Here is a 24906-nt window from a genome sequence, read left to right on the forward strand (position 1 = left end):
GAGGAGGCAATGGTCAACCCCTCCTGTATTCTTCTACCAAAGACAACCACAAGGCTCTGTGGTCCCCAGTAGTCAACACCTGGGGCTAAGCAGGCTAAGCCCACTCTCCCTACAGAGCCTGGTTAGGCTCTACACACGGATCGTGTGCAGAGCCTCAATGTGAACCAGCCTATAGAATGTTAGAGTTGGAAGAAAACTTGGGGTCTTCTAGTCCCACCCGCTGCTCCACGCAGGAAACTGCAGAGATGGTGACTGGGCAATCCCCATGATGCAACAATTCAAGATATCCCAGTCGCAAACAGAAGTCAACTGCAGGTGTAGCAACCATACTGCAAAGGCAGGCTGTATACTGGGCCTGCAAGGGAAGAAGGTGGAAGGGTTATATAGGATCACAGTGTCCTGAGGTGGTCTTTGAGGGATGGAGATAGGATAGTACCAGGCCTGTGAAAGATGGTGTGAAGACTGCTTTAGTGAGACACAGTGCAGTGCGGAGCAGAACACAAACCAAATGAACTTGACAGTTGGCCAAATCACAACATCCAAAATCTGGATGTGGGGGATATTTCCGAGACAAACTAGGACCTCCCCTATCAACTGCCCACTTCTCCTTTGGGTGCCCCCTGACTGCACTTGGAGAATCATGGTATAAAGCACACATACACATACACATACACATACACACACACACAAACATATAACACTAATGCTATCCTTTAGAGCCACATGTGCTTGGCCTCTGAGCAGCTGATATGGCATGATGAAACAAGGCCACTTTGCCGATCAGTGGTCTTCCATCAGACTCACTTTCCATCCCCGCAACAAAAGTACAGAGCTCTGGCCCAACACTTGGGATTTCATAATTAACATCCTTCCTGCCCACCCACATTTTGTCTGATGTTATTTAAAGCAAAGCAGGGTAGATTCCCCATGCACCTCTGACCTTACATGGACCATCTGAACTGCATAACACAAATTGACATTAGAATGGCTAGCACATGGCATGTGTGGGAAGGGGTGCCTCAGGATGCCACAAAGATTCTCTCCGGGGCTGAGAAACAAGGAGGCCATTCACACGATCAAAAACTGTGTTCTACCTGGGTTTGGGAGCTTTGTATGCTCCCAATTTTCAGTTGTGTGGAAGCAAGGGAAGAGGAAAATCTGGGTAGAAGTGATTGAGGCGATTCACATGATTGCGCACAACTGGGCTAAGTCTGGTTTTGAACGCTCGTATGAACCAATGGGATCAGGCCCAATCCTGGTGGCCACATGGTGGCAAACCCGCCAAAGTAGCCTCCTGCTTCAATGGGGTTAAGGGGGTGAGCATTCCCTTGACCTCATTTTTAAAAATCGTGTGTCTGCCTTTGGGGGGGGATCGTGTGTCTGCTTGCAACTGCAGCGGGCACACTCAGTGGGCGGTGGTGCATCCCAGCACCCTGACCCCAGAGCTGTCCGGCGAGCTGCAGGAGAAGTCGCTGCACATCTGGGCAGGTAATCCGCCCACCCAGGGAAGGTCCAGAGATCGTCTGTGGGGAGGGTAAGTAAAGCCCGCTCTCCCTGCTGACCGCCCCAGAGTGCTCTCCTGATCGTGAGAAGAGCTCCATTGTGTGGAAGCAAGGAAGGAGGAAAACTTGGGTAGAGTTAACTGAGGTTATTCACACACATATGTAAAACCAGGCGAAGGGAGCCCAGCCCGGTTTTGCACACATGTGTGAACTACCAGGATTGGACCAATCCCAGTGGCACCATGGCAGCAACCCCCCCTAACTAGCCACCCTTAAAGGGGGCTCTGGGGGCTCCACAGCAGCAATCCCACCTATGTAGCCAAACGGAATGAGCACTCTGTTATCCTCATTTTCCGGATCGGGTGTCACTTGGGGGGAAGGAAGGGGGGATCCCAGGAATGCACCGCACTTTCCTTCATCTGACCCCAGGAGCTGCCAGGCAAGGTGCAGTGAGGCACGGGCGGCATGCAGGAGAGTAACCGTGATACGCCTGCCCAGCTACGGGTACATGATCATCTGTGGGGAGAGGGGGTCAAAGCCACTCTCCCTGCAAAGCTCCTCTCGGGGCTTCACGCTGCTCATGGGAAGCATCTCATTGTGTGGAAGCAAGAGAGGAAAACCTGGGCAGCTTTTCCTTCTACCTTGTTTCCACACAATCACTTCTTCCCAGGTTTTCCTCTTACCTTGCTTCCACGCAACCAAAAACTGGAAGAACACACAGCTCCCCAACCCGGGTAGAGTACAGCTTTTGATGGTGTAGATCAGGGATTCTCAACGTTGGGTCCCCAGATGTTATTGGACTTCAACTCCCATAATCCCCAGCCCCAGTGGCCTTTGGTTGGGGATTATGGGAGCTGAAGTCCAATAACATCTGGGGACCCAACGTTGAGAATCCCTGGTGTAGATGACCTCAAGGAATTGGAAAAACCAGAAGGCAAAAATAAGGCAAATTCAGACAACTATTTTTTGATGTGGGAAATACACATCTCATGGTAATGTTCCTTCTCCCCTGCTCTTGAACTCTGCGCACAGATAAAAGGTCTGGAGAAAGTGTCCGCATGTGATCCTATCCATATCTGCCACACCTTGGAGCATGCTCCAAGATGCAATGTCCATCTCAAAAGTGGTTTGAGGAACTGGTTCAAAGACAGCTTGGGGGACTTGTTCTCGTTATTTTGGAGGGGTGGGAAGGGACAGAAGAGGATTATCAGAGGAAGGAGGAGGGATCATGGCATGCCACTAAGGTCTTGAAGTGAGGTGCATCCGAGACATAAAACATACCCACAAAATCGGGATTGTTCTGTTGGACCCTGGCTCTCTGTTTCAGTTTCATAATTTAGGAAGCATCATACTGCCCAAAGGCTGATCTACAGTAACCAAATAGTTGCCCATCAACCACAGTTGGCTGAGCTCAGCATCACCACTTTTCCACAGCCACTCAGAGAGCCAGATATGAAGCGCTTCTCTGTTGTCTGAAATCACCTGGTGGTCGGGCTAAACCAGACAAATCCACCTCTTGCCCTATTGGGATCTGTGTGCTTTGATTTGAATTCAAATCAAATTTTCAAGATTTGATTTGAATGTCATTCAAGAGCCATCTGGCACCCTTTTTTTCAACCTTTCAGCCCCCCTGATTGATTAAAAAGGAGCCAAAACAGGGTCAAAATAGATTCAAATTCAAATCAAATTTTCAGACCAGATTAGAATTTGATTCAATTTTGACACAAATTTGCAGAATCCAATTCAAATTTGAAATGAATTGGGGGTGGGGGGTGGTTTTTATGCACGTCTCTAGTGTGAAGTTCCAAATCTGGATCAGGACCACAACATGGGAGGGGGGAATTTAACCCTTTCCCCTCTATGGTTCCACTCTGGATCAAGCCTCCCACAGCTGCCATTTTGCTCCACGAGGCACCAATGGAAGATTTCCTCCCAAGCCAAATTGCAGCCATGACGACATGATCTAGGTTGGGACCACAGCCTCCCTCCCCTGACTGTGTCCCCAAGGAGGCCCTAGCCCCCTGGGGCTATTTTCATTTATCAAAACAGAGAGACAATCATACCCTAGGCATAGTGTCTTGCTTGAACCTTAAGACTGGGTGGAACGTGAAAGCTGGGATACACTCTATCCTACTGGATCAGTCCTGGTCATTCAATCTGGGTCCGTTTTCAGGAAGAATTCCCTTTCTCACATAAATCATACCTTTGTTAGAGGAGGCCCGAAATGCATTCAGAACGGGAGTTCTCACATTTGTTTCCCCAGACGCTGGATTACAGCTCCCATCATCCCCAGCCTTTCGTCATTATGGCTGGGGGCGATGGGAGGTGTGGACCAACAATATCTTGTGGAACCAAGTGGAGAGCCCCCGATTTGGGAAACCTTCGTTCTGAAGAGACCAGAAGAAAAAGTTCCCGGTTGGCTGTGATGGGGATGCAATCAGATACTCCACCGTTCCACAAGCAAGGCTGAGAGTCCGGATGATTTGGCTTTTGGCGATCTATACTACAACCAGAGAACATTGTGTCTGAGTGCTGAGGACTTTAGGGTGTGAGCTCATTCTCACGACTGAGTGAGAGGGCTCCTGGGTGGGCAGAAGGCTCCATAAACATCTCCCCCACAGACGACTGCTCCTCTGTTGCTGGGTGCACTCACCATGCACCCACATGATCCTCCACTACCCCAGGCAGCGTGGAGGGTCGGGGCCAGGACACATGGACCCGGCCCCCCCAAATCCCATCATGCACTGCATGAGTGCACACACACATTGTGGGGATCCCCGCAACGCCAGCTAAAAGCAGCCAACACGGTACACGATCTTAAAAAATGGGGTGAAGGGATTGCTTGATCCCTTAACCTTGTTTAGGAGGCAGGTTTCACAATGGGGTTGGGCGGTGCTGACCCCCCAGGATAAAGCCTGATTCCAACAGTTCTCATGCTCAGCCCATCCTGGACTGGGCATACCTAGCATAGGTTAGGCTGTGTGTGTGTGTATGTGTGTTCCTACACAATGGCTACCCAGTGGGGCTATTCTCACGATCGGCAAAAATCGGGCTAGGACAGCCTAGCCCAATTTTTGCCGATTGTGTAAACCACTGGACAGGCGAGACCGGTGGGTCACCCACTTCTGTAGCCCTCCCCTCCATAAACTCGGGCTCTCTGAGCATGTGTAGCTGCGGCACGGCTCCGCGGTGTGGCTACTCACGAGTAGACCCCCAGAGGGGAGGTGAAAAGCCGCCTCCCAGCTCCGGGGGTCTCCCCAGTATGCCCTGCGCGCTTGCGCGGGGCATACTGGAGCTTCCGGGGGCCACGCAGCCCCCACCGGCTCCGTCACGGAGCCGGCAATCGTGTGGGTGGTTGATCCGGCACCCAGGGCTCCCTCCCTGCGCACTCACAAAAACTGGGTCTCACTGATCGTGAGACCCGGTCCAGTGTATAAATAGAGATGGTCATTGTCAGTTTTCAACAATGGAGTGGAAGGAAACAGAGGGACTGGAAACCAATGGAGTTGAGATACTACCTAGCTAACACTTCAACTGCCTGATTATTTTAAATGGCTCTTCTAGATTATCCTCCACAGGGAGACAGTTATGTGGGGAGAGATTAAGCAAGCCCCACTTAAAGGATGCCCAAGGTGGTATGGGTGTAAACAATTCTATTTTGAATCCAAGATCAGCAACAAAACCCAACATCCTTGGAAAGCAAATGAGTACATCGTAGACCCAATGGCCCACCTCTGCCCTCCTTACCTGTTTCCGTTGAAGGATGTCTTATAATCCCCTGCTGGAAGTATCGTCTCCTCGGCATACACTGAAACCGGTGTCCTGACGCATTCATGGGAGCACTGTAGTGTCTCGTTGTAGGCCGTGAAGATGTCCAGGTTACTGGGCACTCTGGCTGGGGTGAAGTCTGTCAGATTCTGACAACTTTCTTCCTGCTGGTTAATTTTCCGCTGGTGGCTGTTCCTCCTCGTGTTTCCACTCTGTGCACAACTGTGGATGTCAGGCAGGAGTCAGGTCAGAACGAGGACGGCCAACTGATGGCACAACGCTAACATACAGGTGACCCTTTGAGGTCATTCACACACTCAAAAATGGTGTCCTACCCAGGTTTGGGAGCTGAGCTGGCTCCAAATTTTTGGTTGTGTGGAAGCAAGGTAAGGGGGGGGGAACTGGGGTAGCTTTTCTTCCTACTTTGCTTCCACACAATAAGGCTCAACACTTGATCCATGGGTAGAGCAGGAAAAGATTCTGCAGGGAGAGCAGGCCCGCTCTCCCCGATCAACCACCCCTCCCCAGGCGGGGGGATTGCCTGCCCAGACAAGCAGCGGCTTCGCTCGGGTGCTCCTGCACCTGGCCACGGCTCATCTGGCAGCTCATCATGCCCAGATGTTGTTGACTACAACTCCCAGAATCCCCAGCTACAATGGCTTTTGCTTGGGGATTATGGGAGTTGTAGTCAACAACATCTGGGAATCCCTGTCAGAACGAACGCTGAATGTGAGGATAAAAAGGGAGCCATGAATGGTTGGGAGAAGGGGAGGATATAAAAATAGAAATAAATAAGTTGGATGAGAGAGAGAGAGAAAACAACTCTAATTCCGGAGAGAGAGAAACTCTATTATTCTTGCTAATTACACCTGTGATTTTCAAATTAATTACCATTCTCAAATATCCGAGAAACACGGGCTTCAATCAAGTGATCGGATTTCAGCTATATTTTATGCATGTATTTATTTACTTCACATCATCAAATCTGAATTTTAAATAGCGGCCTTTATAATTAAGGGGAAATTGTTGACATTAAGTGGTGTATCCATGTGTGCGAACAGACCTTGGTGTTCTAATGGATCCTTCCCAGCAAGCCTAACACACTTTCTAGCTTGCCGTAGCCTCAAATTCTGCCTCTTTTACTCAGAACGAGATTCCTGGAGATCAGCTGGGGTGATCGGTACCATTTCTGGGGACAAATGCTCATGGTGATTTTTGACATGGTCTGCACTCCTAGAGATGGAAAATAGGTGTAACACTGCAAAACTTTCAGCTTTCAGTGTGTTTGTATTTTACCAATATAAAACCAGTTAGCACTTGGTATTCAGAAGCATACCTGCTAAATGAGGCACCTTTTTTAAAGTGGCGATTCTCATTATTTAGCATGGGGAGAGCAACTGGCCATATCCGTCCCCAGCACAGAATCTCTCCAGTGGCTGTTGCTAGAGTCTATCTTATATTTCTTTTTTAGAGTGTGAGCTATTCAGGGACATGGAGCCACCTTATTTATTTATTTAGATCTATGTAAACTGCATTGGGAATGTTCGTCCGAAACCGGTATATAAAGATCCGTTGTGTTCATATTCTTTAGAATGCCTTTCTTGTCCTGACCTGCAGTGGCCACATTTGCAGTGGTGTTTTTAAAAACCTTTAAAACTTATATAAAACACAAAAATGACTGTAATATCGAATGGAAATGAATTTTTCCAAGGTTACTCCATGGAGAGAGGAAAATCCTGACCGTAAGCCTTTCTTGCCTATGTCCCTGGCCTCACTTGGCCCTGACACACAACCCCATGACACATTCCCAAGTTACTTTGCTCATTGGGGCTGTGAGATCTTCCCCTTAGGTGATGGCTCAAATGGCTCAGCAGTAGAACATCTGCTTTGCACGTAGAAGGTCCCAGGTTCAATCCCTGGCAGCATCTCCAAGTAGGGCTGGGAGAAACTCCTGCCTGAAACCTTGGAGAGCTGCTGCCAGTCAGTGTAGACAATCCTGAGCTAGATGGACCAAGGGCCTGACTCAGTGGGCGGCAGCTTGCGATATTTCTGTGTTAGGGGACGGAGCTCAGGGGAGGAGCATCTGCTTTGCATGCAGGAGGTCCCAGGTTCAATCCCTGGCAGCATCTCCAGGTATGGCTGGGGGAAATTCCAGTTTGAAACCTTGGAGGGCTGCTGCCAGCCAGTGCCGACAATAATAAGCTAGATGGACTAATTGTCTGACTCAGTGTCCGGGGACACACTAATGGGGAAAGGAGGCGGGCGGCGGGAGGAGTGGTGCTGAGGAGGGGGACACCTGGAGAAAGCAATAGAGAGCCACGTCTTATGCTCTTCAGCCACAGTCATCCCATTGGTGTCATTGCCCTGCTCCAGGCAACACTCTGAGAACACTGTAAGGCATTTTGAGCTGCAAAATCAGCGGTGCAACCTTCTGGGGAGATTCCGTTTGGATTTGCCCAAGCTTTCTCAGCTTCCTAAAAAAAAAAATGAGATTTTAATCTCTGGTTTATTTTTAAATTGTTACATGGTTTTTAAGTGTGTGGGGTTTTTTTTTGTATATGTTTTAACTGTTTTGATGCTATTGTTAAGAGACGAAATGTGATAAAATACGGATGTGATAAAATAAATAAATAAATAAATTTGGGCGGACAACCGCCTGAGAAATGGAGGCGGACTTGGGAAATTGTGCAGCAGCTTCCAATGGGCTTTTCTTCCCCATTGATCCTTTTTGGCAAGGGGGGGGAAAGGGGGGGGTCTTCTCAGAAGGGATTCCAATTGACTTGCAGCCTCATCATCTGATTTGTTCCCCTCGCCAAGGGTGAGCCTCGGAACCACCCGGGCAAACATATGCCACGGGTCACTGTGGATTCAAAGCTATTCGGGAGTGGATTTTGAACAGGCAACAGGCCTGAGATCTGCCGTGGAGGAACAAAAGGCCCGCACGGCCTGCCAATATCGTGCTCCCCCAATTTCTCCCCAGAGGTGCCGCCGTATCATTACAGCTGGCAAAGTTGGCCTCAAAGTAGGTCAATTTGTGTAGGAAAATAGGTAAAGGCAGGAACGCCTGAAGCGAAGACATAACCTATTTTACTATATGCATAACTGATGCGATAGAAGAAAGGAGAGCAAATGAGGGTGGATGTGAACATGGAGGCATGGAGAGTCAGGGCGTGTAAAACAGGCTGCTCTTTGCAAGGTGGGCAGGATCGCTGGAGAGGAGAGCTGGTCTGGTGGCAGCAAGCATGACTTGTCCCCTTAGCTAAGCAGGGTCTGCCCTGGCTGCATATGAATGGGAGACTAGAAGTGTGAGCACTGGAAGAGATTCCCCTCAGGGGATGGAGCCACTCTGGGAAGAGCATCAGAAGGTTTCAAGTTCCCTACGCAGACTGGCAGCGGCTTCTCCAAGGTTGCAGGCAGGAATCTCTCTCAGCCCTATCTGGAGATGCCAGGGAGGGAACCTGGAACCTTCTGTATGCAAGCATGAAGATCATTACATGGGGCCACTTCCCAGAGTGGCCCCATTCCCCTAAGGGTCATATCTTAACAGCGCTCACACATGTCTCCCATTCAAATGCAAACCAGGGAGAAATGGTTTACCGCCACCATGCAGGTGTTTAGGGAAGATATGCCATTTCCTGATGAGGCCGACATGGAGACATGTGGGTGTCATCGCCATATTGATAACACCCTGCACCAAACCTCCTGATGATCTCCCCAGCAGTTTCATGTAGATGTTAAATATCACTGGAGACAGTATGGAGACTTGTGGAACCCCATATGTTAGTTCTCACTTTGCAGAAAAGCAATGTCCAAGTGACACAATCTGGAATCTACCAGAGAGGTAAGAATGGAACCACTGTAAAACAATGCCACCCAATCCCACCTCCCTTAGGTGGTCCAGAAGGATACCATCGTTGATGGTATAGAATGCTACCAAGAGATCTAAAAGGATTAGCAGAGTAACACTCCCTCTGTTGATAGCCAATTGGAGATCACCCATCAGGCCGACCAAGGCAACCTCAACCTCATAGCCCACACAAAAGCCAGTTTGAAATGGGTCTAGATAATCCAAAACTGCCTGGAGTTGAGAGGCCACCACACACTTTCCCCATGGAAGATTAGGAACTGGTTTATAATTAGCTAATTCTGAGGGATCCAATGCCGGTTTCTTCAAATAAGGTCTAATAATAGCCCCCTGAAGTCAAGGAGGCATCCTGCCCTCCCACAGAGCAGCATTTATAATATTTACCAGACCCTCTCTGATAATATGATTACCAGATGAAATATGCCAAGTTGGGCAAGGGTCAAGAGAACAGGTTGCAGGATGCACTGTTTGAAGCATTTTCTCCTCATCCTCAGGAGTCACGCACTGAAAGTGATCCAATCTAATCCTATAAGAGGCTGGACACCTCCACTATAGACTCTGCAGTAACTGTGGAATCCAGTTAGGCCCGAATATAAGATATTTTATCCGCAAAAATTCATTGAAGATGTCACCGTGAGTGACTGATGGTTCCAAGTTCAAATTGAGGGGGGAGGGGCACATACTAGCCCCCTCACAACCTTAGACAACTTGGTTGGATGTGAATATGCAGAAGCAATGTGGGCAGAAAAGAACCACTTCTTTGCCACCCACACTGCAAGCATAGATCTTCAAGTGTGCTCTCTCTTGTGATCTGTCGGTAGGGATGTGCGGACCGGTCCGGGGGTTCGTGGTCGAACCGAAACCCCCCCCCCGGTTCTGTCGGACCAGAACTGGACCGCCGGGTCCGGTCTGGCAGGTCCGCGAAAAAAAGTTCACAAACTGGTCCAGGACCAGACTGGGGGGGGGGCGGGTTCGATGGGGGGCCGGACCGAACTGGCCCGGTTCCATTCGAGGCCACTCCGGCCTCAAACCGAACCGGGCCAAATGGTTCCGTGCACATCCCTATCTGTCGGATTCACACCGATTCACACTCTAGTCAACTACATCACTGCTTCAGTTCCCATATTTCTTCTGAACACCATGGTGCTAATTTCGAAGCAGGTGGGAGAGGACGCCTAGGAGCAATTGTGTCTACTGCTTTAGTGAGTTCATCATTCCGTGTTTGCACCAGCGCATCAACAGAATCACTAGTAGAGCCAACGCTAACCTTTCCAAGGCTTCTTGGAATCGTATTGGATCCAAGAACCTTCTTGGGCGGACCAACCTAACAGGTCTTTCACCCACGCAGAGGTGGGTGCTGCTGATCGTGAGAAGGAGCCTTCCAATTCATCTCCTTTTTGGGGCTACACTCTCCTCTAATCAATGTGCACCTCGACGCCTTTGGAATGGAGGCCAAGTTATTGAATTCACGGAGGCCATTCAAATTCACTGTGGAACATTTCATGTAGAAACTGCAGCCCATAGACCTTGTTCTCCTCGTCCCCTTCTTCCCATCCCCCAAAAAATCCAATATCCTTCTGTACCACTATCCCCCCACCATGTCTCCCCCACTGCCAACCACTGGCACCAACACTCAAGCCAAACTCACTGGAAGGGAGGTCCTTACCAATTTTTTAAGACGAGCGTCGTTATCAGAGCGGCTATGACCATGATGAGAGAGACGGTGATGGTGATAATCTGATGGACAGCCAGACCTGTAGAGGAAATAAACAATAAAGAAAGAATGGAGATGTATCTCGGAACAAAAGAAACCTTGAGTATGCAGAGAGTGACGCCTCATCGCTGGAAGCAACTAGGTCTAGGGTGAAGTGGGATATTCCATTTGAGTCCTCAAGAGCACATGAAGCCTTCAAGGACCTAGGCATGGCATAAATAGGGGCCCGTCTCCCTTTCTATGTTCCACCACTGCCTTTAAGACTAAAGGTAAAGTTGTGCCGTCGAGTCGGTGTCAACTCCTGGTGACCGCAGAGCCCTGTGGTTTCCTTTGGGAAAATACAGAAGGGGTTTATCTTTGCCCTCTCCCACACAGTATCACGGCTGGGAGGAACCCATCTTCTGCCCTCATTCTGCCTGTGCGTATTTTTTAAAAAAATTACTTTTGTCAAGTTTTTTCTTAGCCTATTCACTCACAAGCAGCCAACCTCCAGGTTTTACCTGCAATTCTGTGGTGAGGAAACTTCCCCTTAGATTCTGTGATGTTACTACTACTACTACTATAATATTTATAAACCGCTTGTCAACCAAAGTTCTCAAAGCGGTTTACATAGAAAAATAAAGAACACATCAAGAAGATGGCTCCCTGCCCCAAAGGGCTCACAATCTAAAAAGAAACATAAGATAGACGCCAGCAACAGCCACTGGAGGGATGCTGTGCCGGGGTTGGATAAGGCCAGTTGCTCTCCCCCTGCTAAATATGAGAGAATCACAGCTTTAAAAAGATGCCTCTTTGCTTAGGGAGGAGAGCTGGTCTTGTGGTAGCAAGCATGACTTGTCCACTTAGCTAAGCGGGGTCCGCCCCTGACATGTGTGAGCACTGCAAGATATCCCCCTTAGGGGATGGAGATGCTCTGGGAAGAGCAGAAGGTTCCAAGTTCCCTCTCTGGCTTCTCCAGATAGAGTTTTCTGCCTGCAACCTTGGAGAAGCCGCTGCCAGTCTGTGAAGACAATACTGAGCTAGATAGAACAATGGTCTGACTCAGTATACGGCAGCTTCTTATGTTTCTATGTTCTTAGTTAGCAGGGGTACCTCACTTCCCCCACTTTACCTCACTTGTTACCTCACTTGAGTGTTACCTCACTTTCCCTGCAACTCCCTGGTTTTCTGTTAGTTTTCTTCCGGGTTCACAGTGAGTATCCTTTGGCTACTTTCCAAAAGACCCCTAAATGACCTTTTTGTGGTCTGATTAGATCAGGTTGGACCCAATCCTAGCTTCTGTGTCCATGTGCAGGCCTATTTAAGACCAACTGGCAATGCTTTAAATACCCCACTTATGTGCTAAGAAAGACTAAGACGCAGTTGTTGGTGCTCAACTCTAGAATTATCCAGGAGATGCACCAAAATCTGAGCTTGGGCATCTTCTGGAAGCATCTTTTAAGCAAGGGCTTAAAAAAATATATCCATATGCATTGGTGGAGAAGAATACGGAGGGAAGAGGATAATTACTCAACAAAGAGTTGCTCTAAGCTGTTGAGATGGGACAGGCTAACAGGCTATATACCCAGCGAAATAAAAAGAGATTGAGACTGGAGATGAAGGTTCAGTTTAACTAGCATGACAAACAACTGTTGATAGAATTGTCTTCTGTGTACGTGTCGAATCTGTTTCAAAAACCATGTAATCCAGCAGGCATATCTTGGGGTAGCACATTTTTGTCAGTTAATTATGCATTGTGTGAAGAAGTACAGAACGGGCCCTGGCATCATTTAGACCCCAATGGAAGTGAGTGAAGGAGGGAATGAAGATGTCAGATATCCAGGGTTAATGACACCAACATGAAAGTTGCAGTTGTAATAGTAGTAGTAGTCTTTGATGCTGTTCTCACGAGCAGCCAAAACTGGGATAGGGCAGAGTTTGGGCTTGAACATAGGAACATGGGAAGCTGCCGTATTCTGAGTCAGACCATTGGCCCATCTAGCTCAGGATTGTCTACCCAGACTGGCAGCAACTTCTCCAAGGGTGCAGGCAGGTGTCTCTCTCAGCCCTGTCTTGGAGATGCTTCCAGGGAGGGAACTTGGAACCTAGATGCTCTTCCCAGAGCGGCCCCATCCCCGGAGGGGAATATCTTTCAGTGCTCACACATGTCTCCCATTCAAATGCAACCAGGGCGGACCCTGTTTAGCAGGTACCTGTGAGAAAGGGCTCTTTACTTCGGTCCGGGATCAGATACAACAACAAGGTTTACATCCACGGCACAATAACACATTGCTCCCATTGATATAATCTTACTGTCTCACTGTCTATTCCAGGTAGTGGTACTTGATGGGCTATGCCGGGCTAACGGTTAATAGAAAAACTTAACTTCACCCACATGATGAAAGCTCATTCACCAACACGATCAGCTGGAGGTCAATGCAGCAGTTAAGATCTCCAACGTGGGATGCGCTTTTACCTGCCATCAGCGCCCTCCTGCTATCTACAGGTGACAGAGTCAGTATCCTTTATGGTGTGTGTTGTACTGTAGGAAGGCAGTTCACATGGTTGCAAAGAAGGTAGGTCGCAGACCCAATCTTATGTACACTCCTGGTTTCTGATCGCCTGTTAGCAAACAACCAGCTATGAGGAGGAGGGAGTGATTATCTGTGAGACAGGAGATGGGACTTGTACCCAGCACTTTAGTGTGGTAGGAGGAAAAGGCAGTATTTGTTTGTTTGTTTGTTTGTTCGCTGTCTATACTGCCCTTCCAAAAATGGATCAGGGCAGTTTACACAGTGAAATAAGAAATAAATAAGATGGCTCCCTGTCCCCAAAGGGCTCACAATCTAAAAAGAAACCTAAGATAGACACCAGCAACAGTCACTGGAGGGATGCTGTGCTGGGGGTGGAGAGGGCCAGTTACTCTCCCCCGGCTAAATAAAAGAAAACCACCACGTTAAAAGGTGCCTCTTTGCCAAGTTAGCAGGGGTTAAGAGATGTTCATGATGTTCATTAGAGATGTGCATGAAATTTTTTGATTCGTTTCAAATTTGAATCGAATTCCAAAAATCTGTTTTGAATTAGAATCAAATGAGAATCTGATCCAAAAATGCAATTTGAATTTGAATTTGAATTGATTTGACCCTGTTTTGGCACCTTTTAAAATCAGTCAGGGGGCCTGAATGGCTTTTTTAAAAGGTGTAGAAACTTGTGTAGAATTTGAATCAAATTTCAAAAATCTGATTTGAATTTGAATCAAATTGCCCTTTTAAGGCGTGATTCAATTTGGATTTGAATCACTCGAATCACCCCGATTCAAGCTGAATCGATTCAAATTCAAACTGATGTGCACATCCCTAAAAGCCATCCTTCGCACCCCTTTGCTCCCCCACAAGACCGTATTAACCCGAATAAAAGATGACTCTGAATTTAAGATGACCCTTTTCAAAAGTAGAGGTTAAATGCAGGTTATACCTACATTAACTCAAAGGAACAGGACTCTGAATTTAGGATGACCTCCTGATTTCTAATATATAATTTCTTGGGTGGAAACTAGTCTTGGGTTCAGGTAAATACACTCATTGTTCCCGAGTCGACCCTGTTTGGTCATCTGGAATCATGCATTCTGAATGCACTTTAATATGGACCGCTTTTCATTTATGATAAACTTGTAGTCAGAATTGTAGGCCATGCCTCCCAGGTTCCTTGACCACACCCTCTTAACATTCACAAGAATGTGTTCCTGTTCTCACTGGCGAAATATTTGGAGGTATGATGAATGAAGGGTACGCACTGTCTTTAAAAAAGCTTTATTTTATTCTTTCACTTCTTAAGGATGTAATGGGGCCTGAAATCCTGTTGTTGATGATGATTATGATGATGGTGATTAAGATTGAAAATATATTCCTGACGATGCTTCTGGCCACCCTGGATATTCAAGATTTTGCGTTAAAGCTGAGTATAGAGTAGCCAATCTTTTGATTGCCGGAAGGACCTTCCTGATTGCTAAGCACTAGAAACAAGGTCACTTACCACCCTTCAGTATTCAGAAACGCAGAATCTGGACTTTAATATTGATGTTTCAATTGACCTATATTAAGCAGTCTTGGGGAGGAAAAGCTATTCAGGTTTTTATTGACATTTTTGGAAGTGCAAAAAAAAAATGCCTTCCCTTTTTAGCTATGTTTCTGCGCCCTCTGCCAAAATGTTGGATTATTCATTTTCTTCTCCCTCACTTGCAAATACCCTCACTTGCCCTTAGTCAGGGGTCCCAGATGTTTCCGAACCACAATTCCTATCATCCCCAGCTACAATAAATTGTAGTTGGGAATGATGAGAGTTGTAGCTCAGCCACATCTGGAGGCCCATAGGTTGAGAACCTCTGGCCTAAGTTATGTCACAGGAACACAGGAACATACGAAGCTGTCATATACCGAGTCAGACCATTGGTCTATATGGCTCAGTATTGTCTTCACAGACTGGCAGCGGCTTCTCCAAGGTTGCAGGCAGGAATCTCTCTCAGCCCTATCTTGGAGACGCTGCCAGGGAGGGAACTTGGCATCTTCTGCTCTCCCCAGAGCGGCTCCGTCCCCTGAGGGGAATATCTTGCAGTGCTCACATGTGGTCTCCCATTCGTATGCAACCAGGATGGACCCTGCTTAGCTAGGGGGAGAAGGCAGCTGGTTCATCATGGAACCAACTGCAAGGACACAGTGTTGTGACATCAACACTATGTGACCCCTGATTAGATGGGTCCTAACTAATCAAGCAAGGGAAACAAGGGTGCTGAATGGGATTTCTAGAAAGTAAATATCCGCACCATGTAATGTGGTCTGGGGTGGGGTGGGGAGAGATCTGTCTCACTCAAATGGATATTTACTACCTGAAAATCCCAACCGCAGAAGATCCAGCACAGCGCTGGTGCTGCTCTCCCAGACCAAGATTGCAACAATTGCCGGCGTTAAGCCGAACAAAATGTATCGCTGACGGTCTGGATAGGAGTTAATCAACATGAATGACTGCGCAAGACAAAGGAAGACGCCAGCGACGTAATCGCTGCTCTCTGTTATGACACTTCTCCGCCTGAACGGAGCACGGGAGGCGGCCCCCATCTCTCCTCGGAAGTTAAGACATGTCACAACAGCCATCAGCTGTCAGCAGTTCCATCTCTGCAGCCGCGCCGTATGTCCCACTGCCTCTGAGTTGGCGGCTTTTCTGGGCGGCACTGGCAGCATCCTTATGCTGAAGCCAGCCACTGGGTCTGCCGAGGAAGACAGGAACCTGAAAAGCTGCCTTCTACGGAGTCAGATCCTTGGTCCACCCAGCTTTTCCGTGCTCTTGCTGCTGGCTGGATGTTAGCCCCACCTCTACTCCAGGACTGGAATACCAGCACACAGGAACACAGGAAGCTGCCATATACTGAGTCAGACCCTTGGTCCATCTATCTAGCTCAGGATTGTCTTCACAGACTGGCAGCGGCTTCTCCAAGGTAGCAGGCAGGAGTCTCTCTCAGCCCTCTCTTGGAGAAACCAGGGAGGGAACTTAGGACCTTCTGCTCTCCCCAGAGCGGCTCCATCCCCTGAGGGGGATATCTTGCAGTGCTCACACTTCTAGTCTCCCATCCATATGCAGCCAGGGTGTACCCTGCTTAGCTAAGGGGACAAGTCATGCTTGCTGCCACAAGACCAGCTCTCCTCTCCTGCAGTAACTAAAGCCCCATTCAAAAGCTGGCCTGGATCAAAGAACATGGGTAAATATCAAAAATGTCAAGCAAGCTTCATTAATAAGGTGAATAAACCAACAGCATTAATTATCTTACCCCTATAAATATTCAATGGATAGCAAAACCCTTGCTCCCCTAATAAGATTATTCACATCCCTTTGTTCCCCTACACTACCGTATTCACTCAGGCTGACTTGGCAAAGAGGCACCTTTTTTAACGTGGCGATGCTCTTTAGTGAGCAGGGGGAGAGTAACTGGCCCTATCCATCCCTAGCATAGCATCCCTCCAGTGGCTGTTGCTGGTGTCTGTCTTACATTTCTTTTTAGGTTGTGAGCCCTTTGGGGATAGGGAGCCATCTTATTTATTTCTTATTTCTCTATGTAAACCACCCTGAGCCATTTTGGGAAGGGCAGTATAGAAATCGAATGAATGAATGGCTCAGGATTGTCTACACAGACTGGCAGCGGCTTCTCCAAGGTTCTAGGCAGGAGTCTCTCTCAGCCCGATCTTGGAGATGCTGCCAGGGTCTTGGGACCTTCTGCTCCTCCCAGAGTGGCCGCATCCCCTAAGGAGAATATCTTACAGCACTCACATGCAGTCTCCCATCCAAATGCAAAGCAGGGTGAACCCTGCTTAGCAGAGGGGACAATCCTACCTTACGGCCAGCTCTCCTCCTCAGTGTTTCACACAGGAAAACCAAGACATGCTTGCCAAATCCCAGTTCTCCCTGCCCAGTTCCTCAAGCCCAATGATCTCATAGTCTGGAAGGCATTATTCTGTTTGCCCCCATGTTGTCCCCCACCTTGAGTCTGTAATTGCCGACCTTCCACGGAGTTAAAAGTCGGGAGGAGATTTGTTCTTGCAGCTGGAGACAAAACACACAATTGCTCCACAATAGGTCTCTGCAGATCAGGATCTATACCATTTCGTGCATTTTAAATCTTTGAAGTGTCTCTAGGGACCTTATTTAATTTAATTTAATTTAATTTTTATTAATATACCCAAATAAATACATAAAATGAATAAATTATTTAATTTTTTTAACTGTACATATAACTGTATATGAATTGCAACAAGAAACAGACGTTTTGACATATATACGTCAAAACGTCTGTTTCTTGTTACAATTCCCTCTTTCTATGTTTTAATTTACGCAATTTTTAAAAAAATGGTCTGGAGGGAAGTATTTATACACCGCTTTTCAACAACAACAGAAAGATCTCAAAGAGTTTTGCATAGACTAAGAATAAGGAGAAGATTGTTTCCTTCCCCAAAGGGCTCAAAGTCTAAAATATATTCACCCCTTCACCCCCAGGTACAATTTATTGAAGCTGAGGATGATGGGAGTTGTAGTTCAGCAACATCTGGAGTACCACAAGGTGGGAATCTGTGGTCTACACTGATCGGCAGAGACTCTCCAAGGTTTCAGGCAGGAAACCTGTCTGGAGATGCTACCAGGGAGTACATCCAGGACCTTTCTGCATGCAGATAATCTTCCTCGGAGCTATCTTACAGCGTTCACAGGCGGTCTCCCATCCAAATGCAAACCAAGGGTACCTTGCTTAGCAGAGGGGACAATCCATGCTCACTAACTGTAGAATCCAAGGGAAAGAGTTGTCGTGTGCAAGGAAAAGGCAGAGGAGTGGAATTGGGAATATTCACAGTTTAATGATATACAGTAGATACTGAGGCTAGTCACACAATGGGGGGAAACGGGGCTAAGCGAGCACAGCCTGGTTTCCCCCCATCATGAGTACTACCAGACTTGCAGTCAAGCCTGCTGGTTCCTCGGTGACAAGCCTGCCTACCAACCCCTCCCCTTAAATGAGGTTAACGGAGCAAGCGCTCTGTTCACCTTGTTTTGCTGATACTGTGTGCTGCCGCAGGACGCCGCCACAAAGAGACACCTTTTAAAGTGGCGATTCTCTGACATTTAGCAGGGGGAGAGCAACTGGCTCTATCCAACCCCAGCACAGCATCTCCCCAGTGGTTTTTGCTGGTATCTGCCATGTCTCTTTTCACATTGTGAGCCCTTTGGTGCGGGGCACCCGGGGATTTCCAGGGGTCAGGTGCCCCCCAATCCCTGCCGCCCGTACCAGCTCCGTGACGGAGCCGGTAGCAGTGTGGACGGCCGATCCGGCTGCCCAGAGAGGAGGAGGAAATCGTCTACAGGGAGCTAAGTGCTTTCGGGCTTCCTCCCCACAGAAGGGGGTAGCTTCCAGCAGCGATCATGAGGATCACTTCACTATGTACAAAGAGGCAAGTGCAGATAGATTTTCAGTGCTCTTGCTACTGGCTGCTAGTTAGCCCCACATCTGGAATACCAGTAACTAAAGCCCCATTCAAAAGCTGGCCTGGATCAAGGACTGGGTTGATGAAAAACAGCTCTCTGCCCCACGCTCTCTGCTATCAGGACTCTCCCTGGCCAATCAGGACAATGGCGCACACCCCTGACAGTGATCAATAACGGCACTAGGAAGGCAAACAGGAGACGTATAAATAATGCCCAAACAAATACTGCAAGATGAGATGCCATTCGGAAAAGTGCCTTGGCCCCGTCTGCCAAGACGGATCTGAAGGATCCATCAAAGGCTCGGAGAGGGGAGCTCTGACAATCTCATGCAATAAAAAGCCAAGGTCACCTTTGCCGGTGTGATGCACCAGGACGGCGGCTGCCAGACTGCTCGGGTAATGATAGCCCGCAAGTGACTCTCTTATTATTTTCTCGCTCTCCTTCAAGTTCTTTTGCTAGCTCCGCTAGACCAGAGGAAGAACTCGGAGCTGCGGGGATGCAGGCAGGTACAGAACTAACCCCTGCCAGGAACCGGCAGCAGAGGATGTAACAACAAACAAAGACAAAAACGGAGGCCTTGGCTACGGGGGATGCTTCCGGGACAGCGAGGGGTTGCCAACCTACTCACGACAAAAAACCACCCCCAAAAAATCCGCGGCAGGTCCTCCTCCTCCTGGGCCAGTTGTCAGAATGCTTGTGCATCAGTGCCAGAATGTTGTCAGACGCCTTCTGAGCGAAATTCTGCCGCATCTATCCCCCTGGCTTTGACCTGCGCTATCCGTTGGCCCACTCTGGACAGGGGTAGCCCTTTCCATGAGGGGAAGCAGGTTATTGAGACTACGACGACGACTACAAATATTTACCGCTCTTCAACCAAAGACCTCACTGGGTTTACATAGAAAAATAAATGATACATCAATAAGATGGCCCCTTATCCCCAAAGGGTTCACAGTCTAAAAAGAGACATGACAGATACCAGCAAAACCAATGAGACTCCTGCCCGCAACCTTGGAGATGCCGCTGCCAGCCTGGGTAGAAGATACTGAGCTAGATGGACAAATGGTCTGACTCGGTATATGGCAGCTTCCTATTTTCCTATGCTCTAGAGGAGGTCCGGTCATGTGCTGCCACCAAACAAACAATAGATAAAGGTAGCAAGTGCAACTGGATCTCCCCACATGATCTCAGTAAGTGGTGGGCTTCATGGCAAAGAAAGCACTCTCCTAAATACCCTAGATCCAAACTTTGATCTCTCTAAGGCGTGTGTGTGTGTGTGTGTGTGTGTGCGCGCATGCATAAATTAGAGAGAACACTGGACCCAAGCCATTAAGGGCTTGCTCAGTAGTAATCAGCACATTGCATTCTACTCAGAAACATATCAGTGGCCAGTGGAGCTCTTTCAAAATTGGCATTTTATGGTGTCTTTGGATCACACAGAGACCAATTCTGAAAGGGAGTTGGCTCCCACCAGGATCATAAGAACAGCCCTGCTGGATCAGGCCCAAGGAAGCCCATATAGTCCAGCATCCTGTTTCCCACAGTGGCCCACCAGATGCCGCTGGAAGCCACAGGCAGGAGTTGAAGGCATGCCCTCTCTCCTGCTGCTACTCCCCTGCAACTGGTACTCAGAGGCATCCTGCGTTTGAGGCTGGTGGCCCATAGCCCTCCAACTAGTAGCCCTTGAGAGACCTCTCCTCCATGAAGTGATCCAAACCCCTCTTCAAGCCATCCAGGTTGTTGGCTGTCACCACATCTTGTGGCAGAGAATTCCACAAGTTGATTAACTGTTGTGTGAAAAAGTACTTCCATTTGTTGGTCCTAGATTTCCTGGCCATCCATTTCATGGGATGACACCTGGTTCTAGTGTTATGTGACAGGGAGAAGAATTTCTCTCTCTACTTTCTCCACACCATGCATGATTTTATAGACCTTTATTTTTTCTAAACTAAATAGCCCCAAATGTTGTAGTCTTGCCTCATATGAAAGGTGCTCTAGGCTCCTGATCATCTTGGTTGCCCTCTTCTGCAACTTTCCCAGTTCTACAATGTCCTTCTTTAGATGTGGTGACCAGAATTGTACACAGTACTCCAGGTGTGGCCACACCATCGTCTTGTATAAGGGCATTATAATATTAGCCATTTTATTTTTAATCCCCTTCCTAATGATCCCTTGCATGAAATTGACCTTTTTCACAGCTGCTGCACATTGAGTCGACCCTTTCAACGAGCTGTGGGGCAAGACATGTGGAGCCCCACTTCAGGTTCTGCCAATCCCTTTGGCCTGGTAAGAAAGAGAGATTGAAGGATACCTGAGTGTCCTGAACTCTGGACTGAAGGTCCTCATTGCTTGAAATCAGTAAGTCTATGGGAGACGGGCTTCCCACACGGCCAAGGCTGGATACCTTCGGCTGCCTGAGAGGGTTGCTTAAATGAGTTCTCTTTAATGAACAGCCATAGGCACAGCAGTCATGGCTTCCCACAGCTCTGCAGAATGGCCTCCCACCGCGACCCCCAGAAATTGTCATCCAGGACCTTTGCTGAGGCACCGTGGGGAAGATATTGCTCTTTGGCTCCCAAATGGGTAACCATTTTCTTTTCAGCTTCCAAAGCAAACTAGCAATTTCCCCCCAACTTTCCTCAGACTATGAAGACTTGAATAAACAGCCAAGATAACCAGCATACTTTCATTGTTAGGGTGCATTAATAAGACCCCCCAGTTGGCTTGGGAGGGCTGGATCCTACTGATGGCAAAGGTGTTTCTCTGTGTACAGATGAGGCTTTTCACCACCACCACTGGGAGGGAATGAAAGTAAGAGATCTCACACAGCCGTGAGCCTGAGATGAATCAGTAGGGCTGAACAAAATCAAAATGTCACTTAGAAGTTCTTCGCTTTAACAAGATTTTTCCAAAGACACAAGCAGTGTGGAGAGCCCGCAGGGCTGATGTGGGGAAAGCGGGCCTGACCTTCGCCCGGCTTCCTTCACGCGCGTGAATAGCATGCAAGACAGCAGCCAGTCCAAACATAAATTGGATTCTTGGTTGCAGTATGAGCTCTCTCAAGGAAACCCTATGAAGACCTTTTCATATGTATGTGTGTGTGTGTACACAACACAAACCAGAGAATCTACTCGGATGGAAAGGCTCTTCTCACAATCAGTGAGGAGAGCCTGGATGGGGTTAGCGGGGGTTTGTGGGGAGAGTGGGCTAAGCCCACACGACTGCCGGCTCCGTTATGGAGCCGGCGGGGGCTGGGGGGGAATCAGGGACCGCATGGCCCCCGGAAGCTCCAGCTTGCCTTGTGCGAGACCCCCAAGCCGGGAGGCTGCTTTTAAGCGTCCCGGTCGGGGGTCTATTCGTGACTTGCCACGGAGCTGCGCCACGGCAACAAATGAATGGAAAAAATGGGTTTGCGGAGTGTTCGCTCCGCAAACCTGGTTTAAGCACCGGGGTAGTTTAGCGGGTTACCCACTGAAGAACCACCAGGCTCGCAGCCGAGCCCGGTGGGTCTCACGATGGGAGAAAATCGGGCTAGCCTCCGCTATCCTAATTTTCTCCCATCGTGTGAATAACCTCATAGATAGAGTGTTAAAAGGCCAGAAACTAAAAAATTCCCGGGGGGGGGACCTATAAGCCCCACTGGCTTGGAGCTGCCTAGGGGGAGTTGTGGCACAACCTGTAGTGCCACAAAGCCACTTTGGGGTGCCCAGGCACCCCCCAAAGAGGGGAATGGGGCTGCCTTAAATCCCCATTATCCCCTATAGGAGAAATGCACAGGAGTGTCCGATTGCTTTGTGGTTCAGTGGGTGGTAGGCACCCCGGTTGCCTACCACCCACCCCAGATTTGTGCCCCTAGGTGCTCTGCATGGGGAATAATGGGCCAGTTCAATTCCCCATTATACCCTATGTAGAACCTTTTAGAACCGGTTCAAATTGGGTTCAAATTCGAACTTCAAGCAAGTTCAAGCAAAAACCAAAACAAGCAAGTTCAAGCAAAACTAAAACCAAACCGACCCACCCTGGTCTGAAGCGAGTTCAAATTTGAACCAAACAGGCCAAGCTGGTTTTGTGCACATCCCTACTCCTGACGGGTTTTATTTCTGCAAGAGTTACAAACTGGGTCCCACTTCATTCTTCCAGCCAGGATCCTGTTGACAAGGGCTATAAATGTAATGGCAACTTCAGAGCAACTTTTACAAGGCACTTCTATCTCCTCTTAAAATATATATATATCATCAAACTCACAATTTAGGAACCCAGCTTAGGTTCTCCGCTTCTGGCACCCTGCAAATCCATTAGGAGCACCATTCCACCCCCCCCACTCCATGAAATGGGCCATTAGAAGCCCTCTGACAATTATGGGCTTTCTAAAATATCATTGGCACTAAAAACCAGGATGTAATGACCAGGTGAAAAATGGACTCCTCTGGTCAGGACTATTCAGTCTGCTTAAATGGCTGTTATCTGGGGAGGGGTGGGAGTTTGGGATTCCTTCTTACAATCTGTCTTGGACTGCCTTGATAAAACTCATAGAGCTGGTCTCTGCCACCGACAAATGAGGTAGAACCCTGTCAGGAGCTACTAGTTTTTATTATAAATCACCCAGAGACATGAGTTTGGGGCAGTTTAGAAATTTGCTAAGTACATACATAAATGCTAGGGCTCGATCTGGATTTGAGAACTGTCTTGGAGCCTGGCAAGACAGTACCATGATAACAGCGTCTGTTTTTCAGCTCCGTTCTCTTACCTAGGTCTTTTTAAAATAAATAAATTAGCCGGCTGATTACCTGCTTGATGGCTTTTATATCGTTTGGAAATTCCTATGAACTTTTTGGACTGGTGTTCAACAAAGAGCTTCTTTGGGGGAACCGTTGGGAGAAAAGTCACTGTGTGGTAGAGACTGGACCGGGTCTCACGATCAGTGAGACCCGGTTTAGGGCGCTGAGCGGGAAGAGTGGGCTAAGCCCGCTCTCCCCGCTCACGAATGGGCAGGGAGCCCTGGGTGGCCGGATCGGCCGCCCACACGATGGCCAGCTCTGAGACGGAGCTAGCGGGGGTGGGGGGATACTGGGGAGACCCCCGAGCCGGGAGGCTGCTTTTAAGCCTCCCGGCCGGGGGTCTACTCACAAATAGCCACGGCACGGCTACTCACGAGCAGATAGCCCGGGTTTGCGGAGCGCTCGCTCCGCAAACCCGGGCTAAGGGGCGAGCTACAGGAGTGGGTTCGCTGCTCCAGAACCACCAGGCTTGGCTGTGAGCCACGGATTTTCCTAGCCCGATTTCGGTGATCATAAGAAGAGCCCCACTGCCTTCTAGGAGAGAGGGTGAATTGGTCACCCCACACACAGAAGCGTGGAGGGGCAACTCCTGGACAAGGAGGGAGAGCTGGTCTTGTGGTAGCCAGCATGAATGGTCTCCTTGGCTAAGCAGGGTCCACCCTGGTTTGCCTTTGAATGGGAGACTATATGTGAACACTGTAAGATATTCCCCTTGTGGGATGGGGCTGCTCTGGGAAGAGCACCTGCGTATTTGGATTCAGAAGGTCCAAAGGCTACTCATGAGTCACTGCGGTGCAGAGCCGTGCCCCGGCAACACACCTTTTAACCCTGCAACCTTGAAGAAGCCACTGCCTGACAGTGTGGACAATGCAGAGCTAGATGGACCAATAGTTTGACTCAGTCAGGCTATTCTCACAACCAGCCAAAACTGGGCTAAGGGAGCCCATCCCGGTGTTGGCTGGTCGTGTACAGCAACAGGGGCCATGCGGCAAGCCCACTTATAGAACCGGCCACTTAACCCGGGTTTCAGCATCACATCTGGACCAACCAATCTTTGCTTTTGCTTATTCTGATTGAAGGGCTCCTAAGATCTAAACCAAGGATTTCAGGGGAGCTTCAGAGCTCAGGTTCTCTGGAGCAAGTAGTAGGAGAGGGGATGGAGGAGAGCTGGTCTTGGGGCAGCAAGCATGAATTGGCCGCTTTGCTGAGACTAAGGAGGCTGTGGGGAAGGGGGGGTTGGCTACCCAGCGGGAGGACAGCCCTCGCTCCTCTGCAAGGATGCTGCGT

The 24906-nt window shown here is 48.7% G+C and overlaps 1 protein-coding gene across 4 annotated transcripts in view; it reads right to left on the bottom strand.

Moving 5' to 3' along the window:
- Window positions 1-24906, bottom strand: part of AJAP1 (adherens junctions associated protein 1) — a 233696-nt gene that overhangs the window by 38418 nt on the left and 170372 nt on the right. For all 4 annotated transcript variants that reach the window (XM_053280912.1, XM_053280913.1, XM_053280911.1 and 1 more), the window contains 2 exons: window positions 10802-10889; window positions 5250-5492 (listed from right to left, as the gene is read on the bottom strand). In XM_053280912.1, coding sequence (XP_053136887.1) covers window positions 5250-5492; window positions 10802-10889 — 331 coding nt within the window. The remainder of the gene's footprint in view (window positions 1-5249; window positions 5493-10801; window positions 10890-24906) is intronic.

The sequence above is a fragment of the Hemicordylus capensis genome, chromosome 16 (genome assembly GCF_027244095.1).
Source record: "Hemicordylus capensis ecotype Gifberg chromosome 16, rHemCap1.1.pri, whole genome shotgun sequence".
NCBI classification, from domain to species: Eukaryota; Metazoa; Chordata; class Lepidosauria; order Squamata; family Cordylidae; genus Hemicordylus; species Hemicordylus capensis.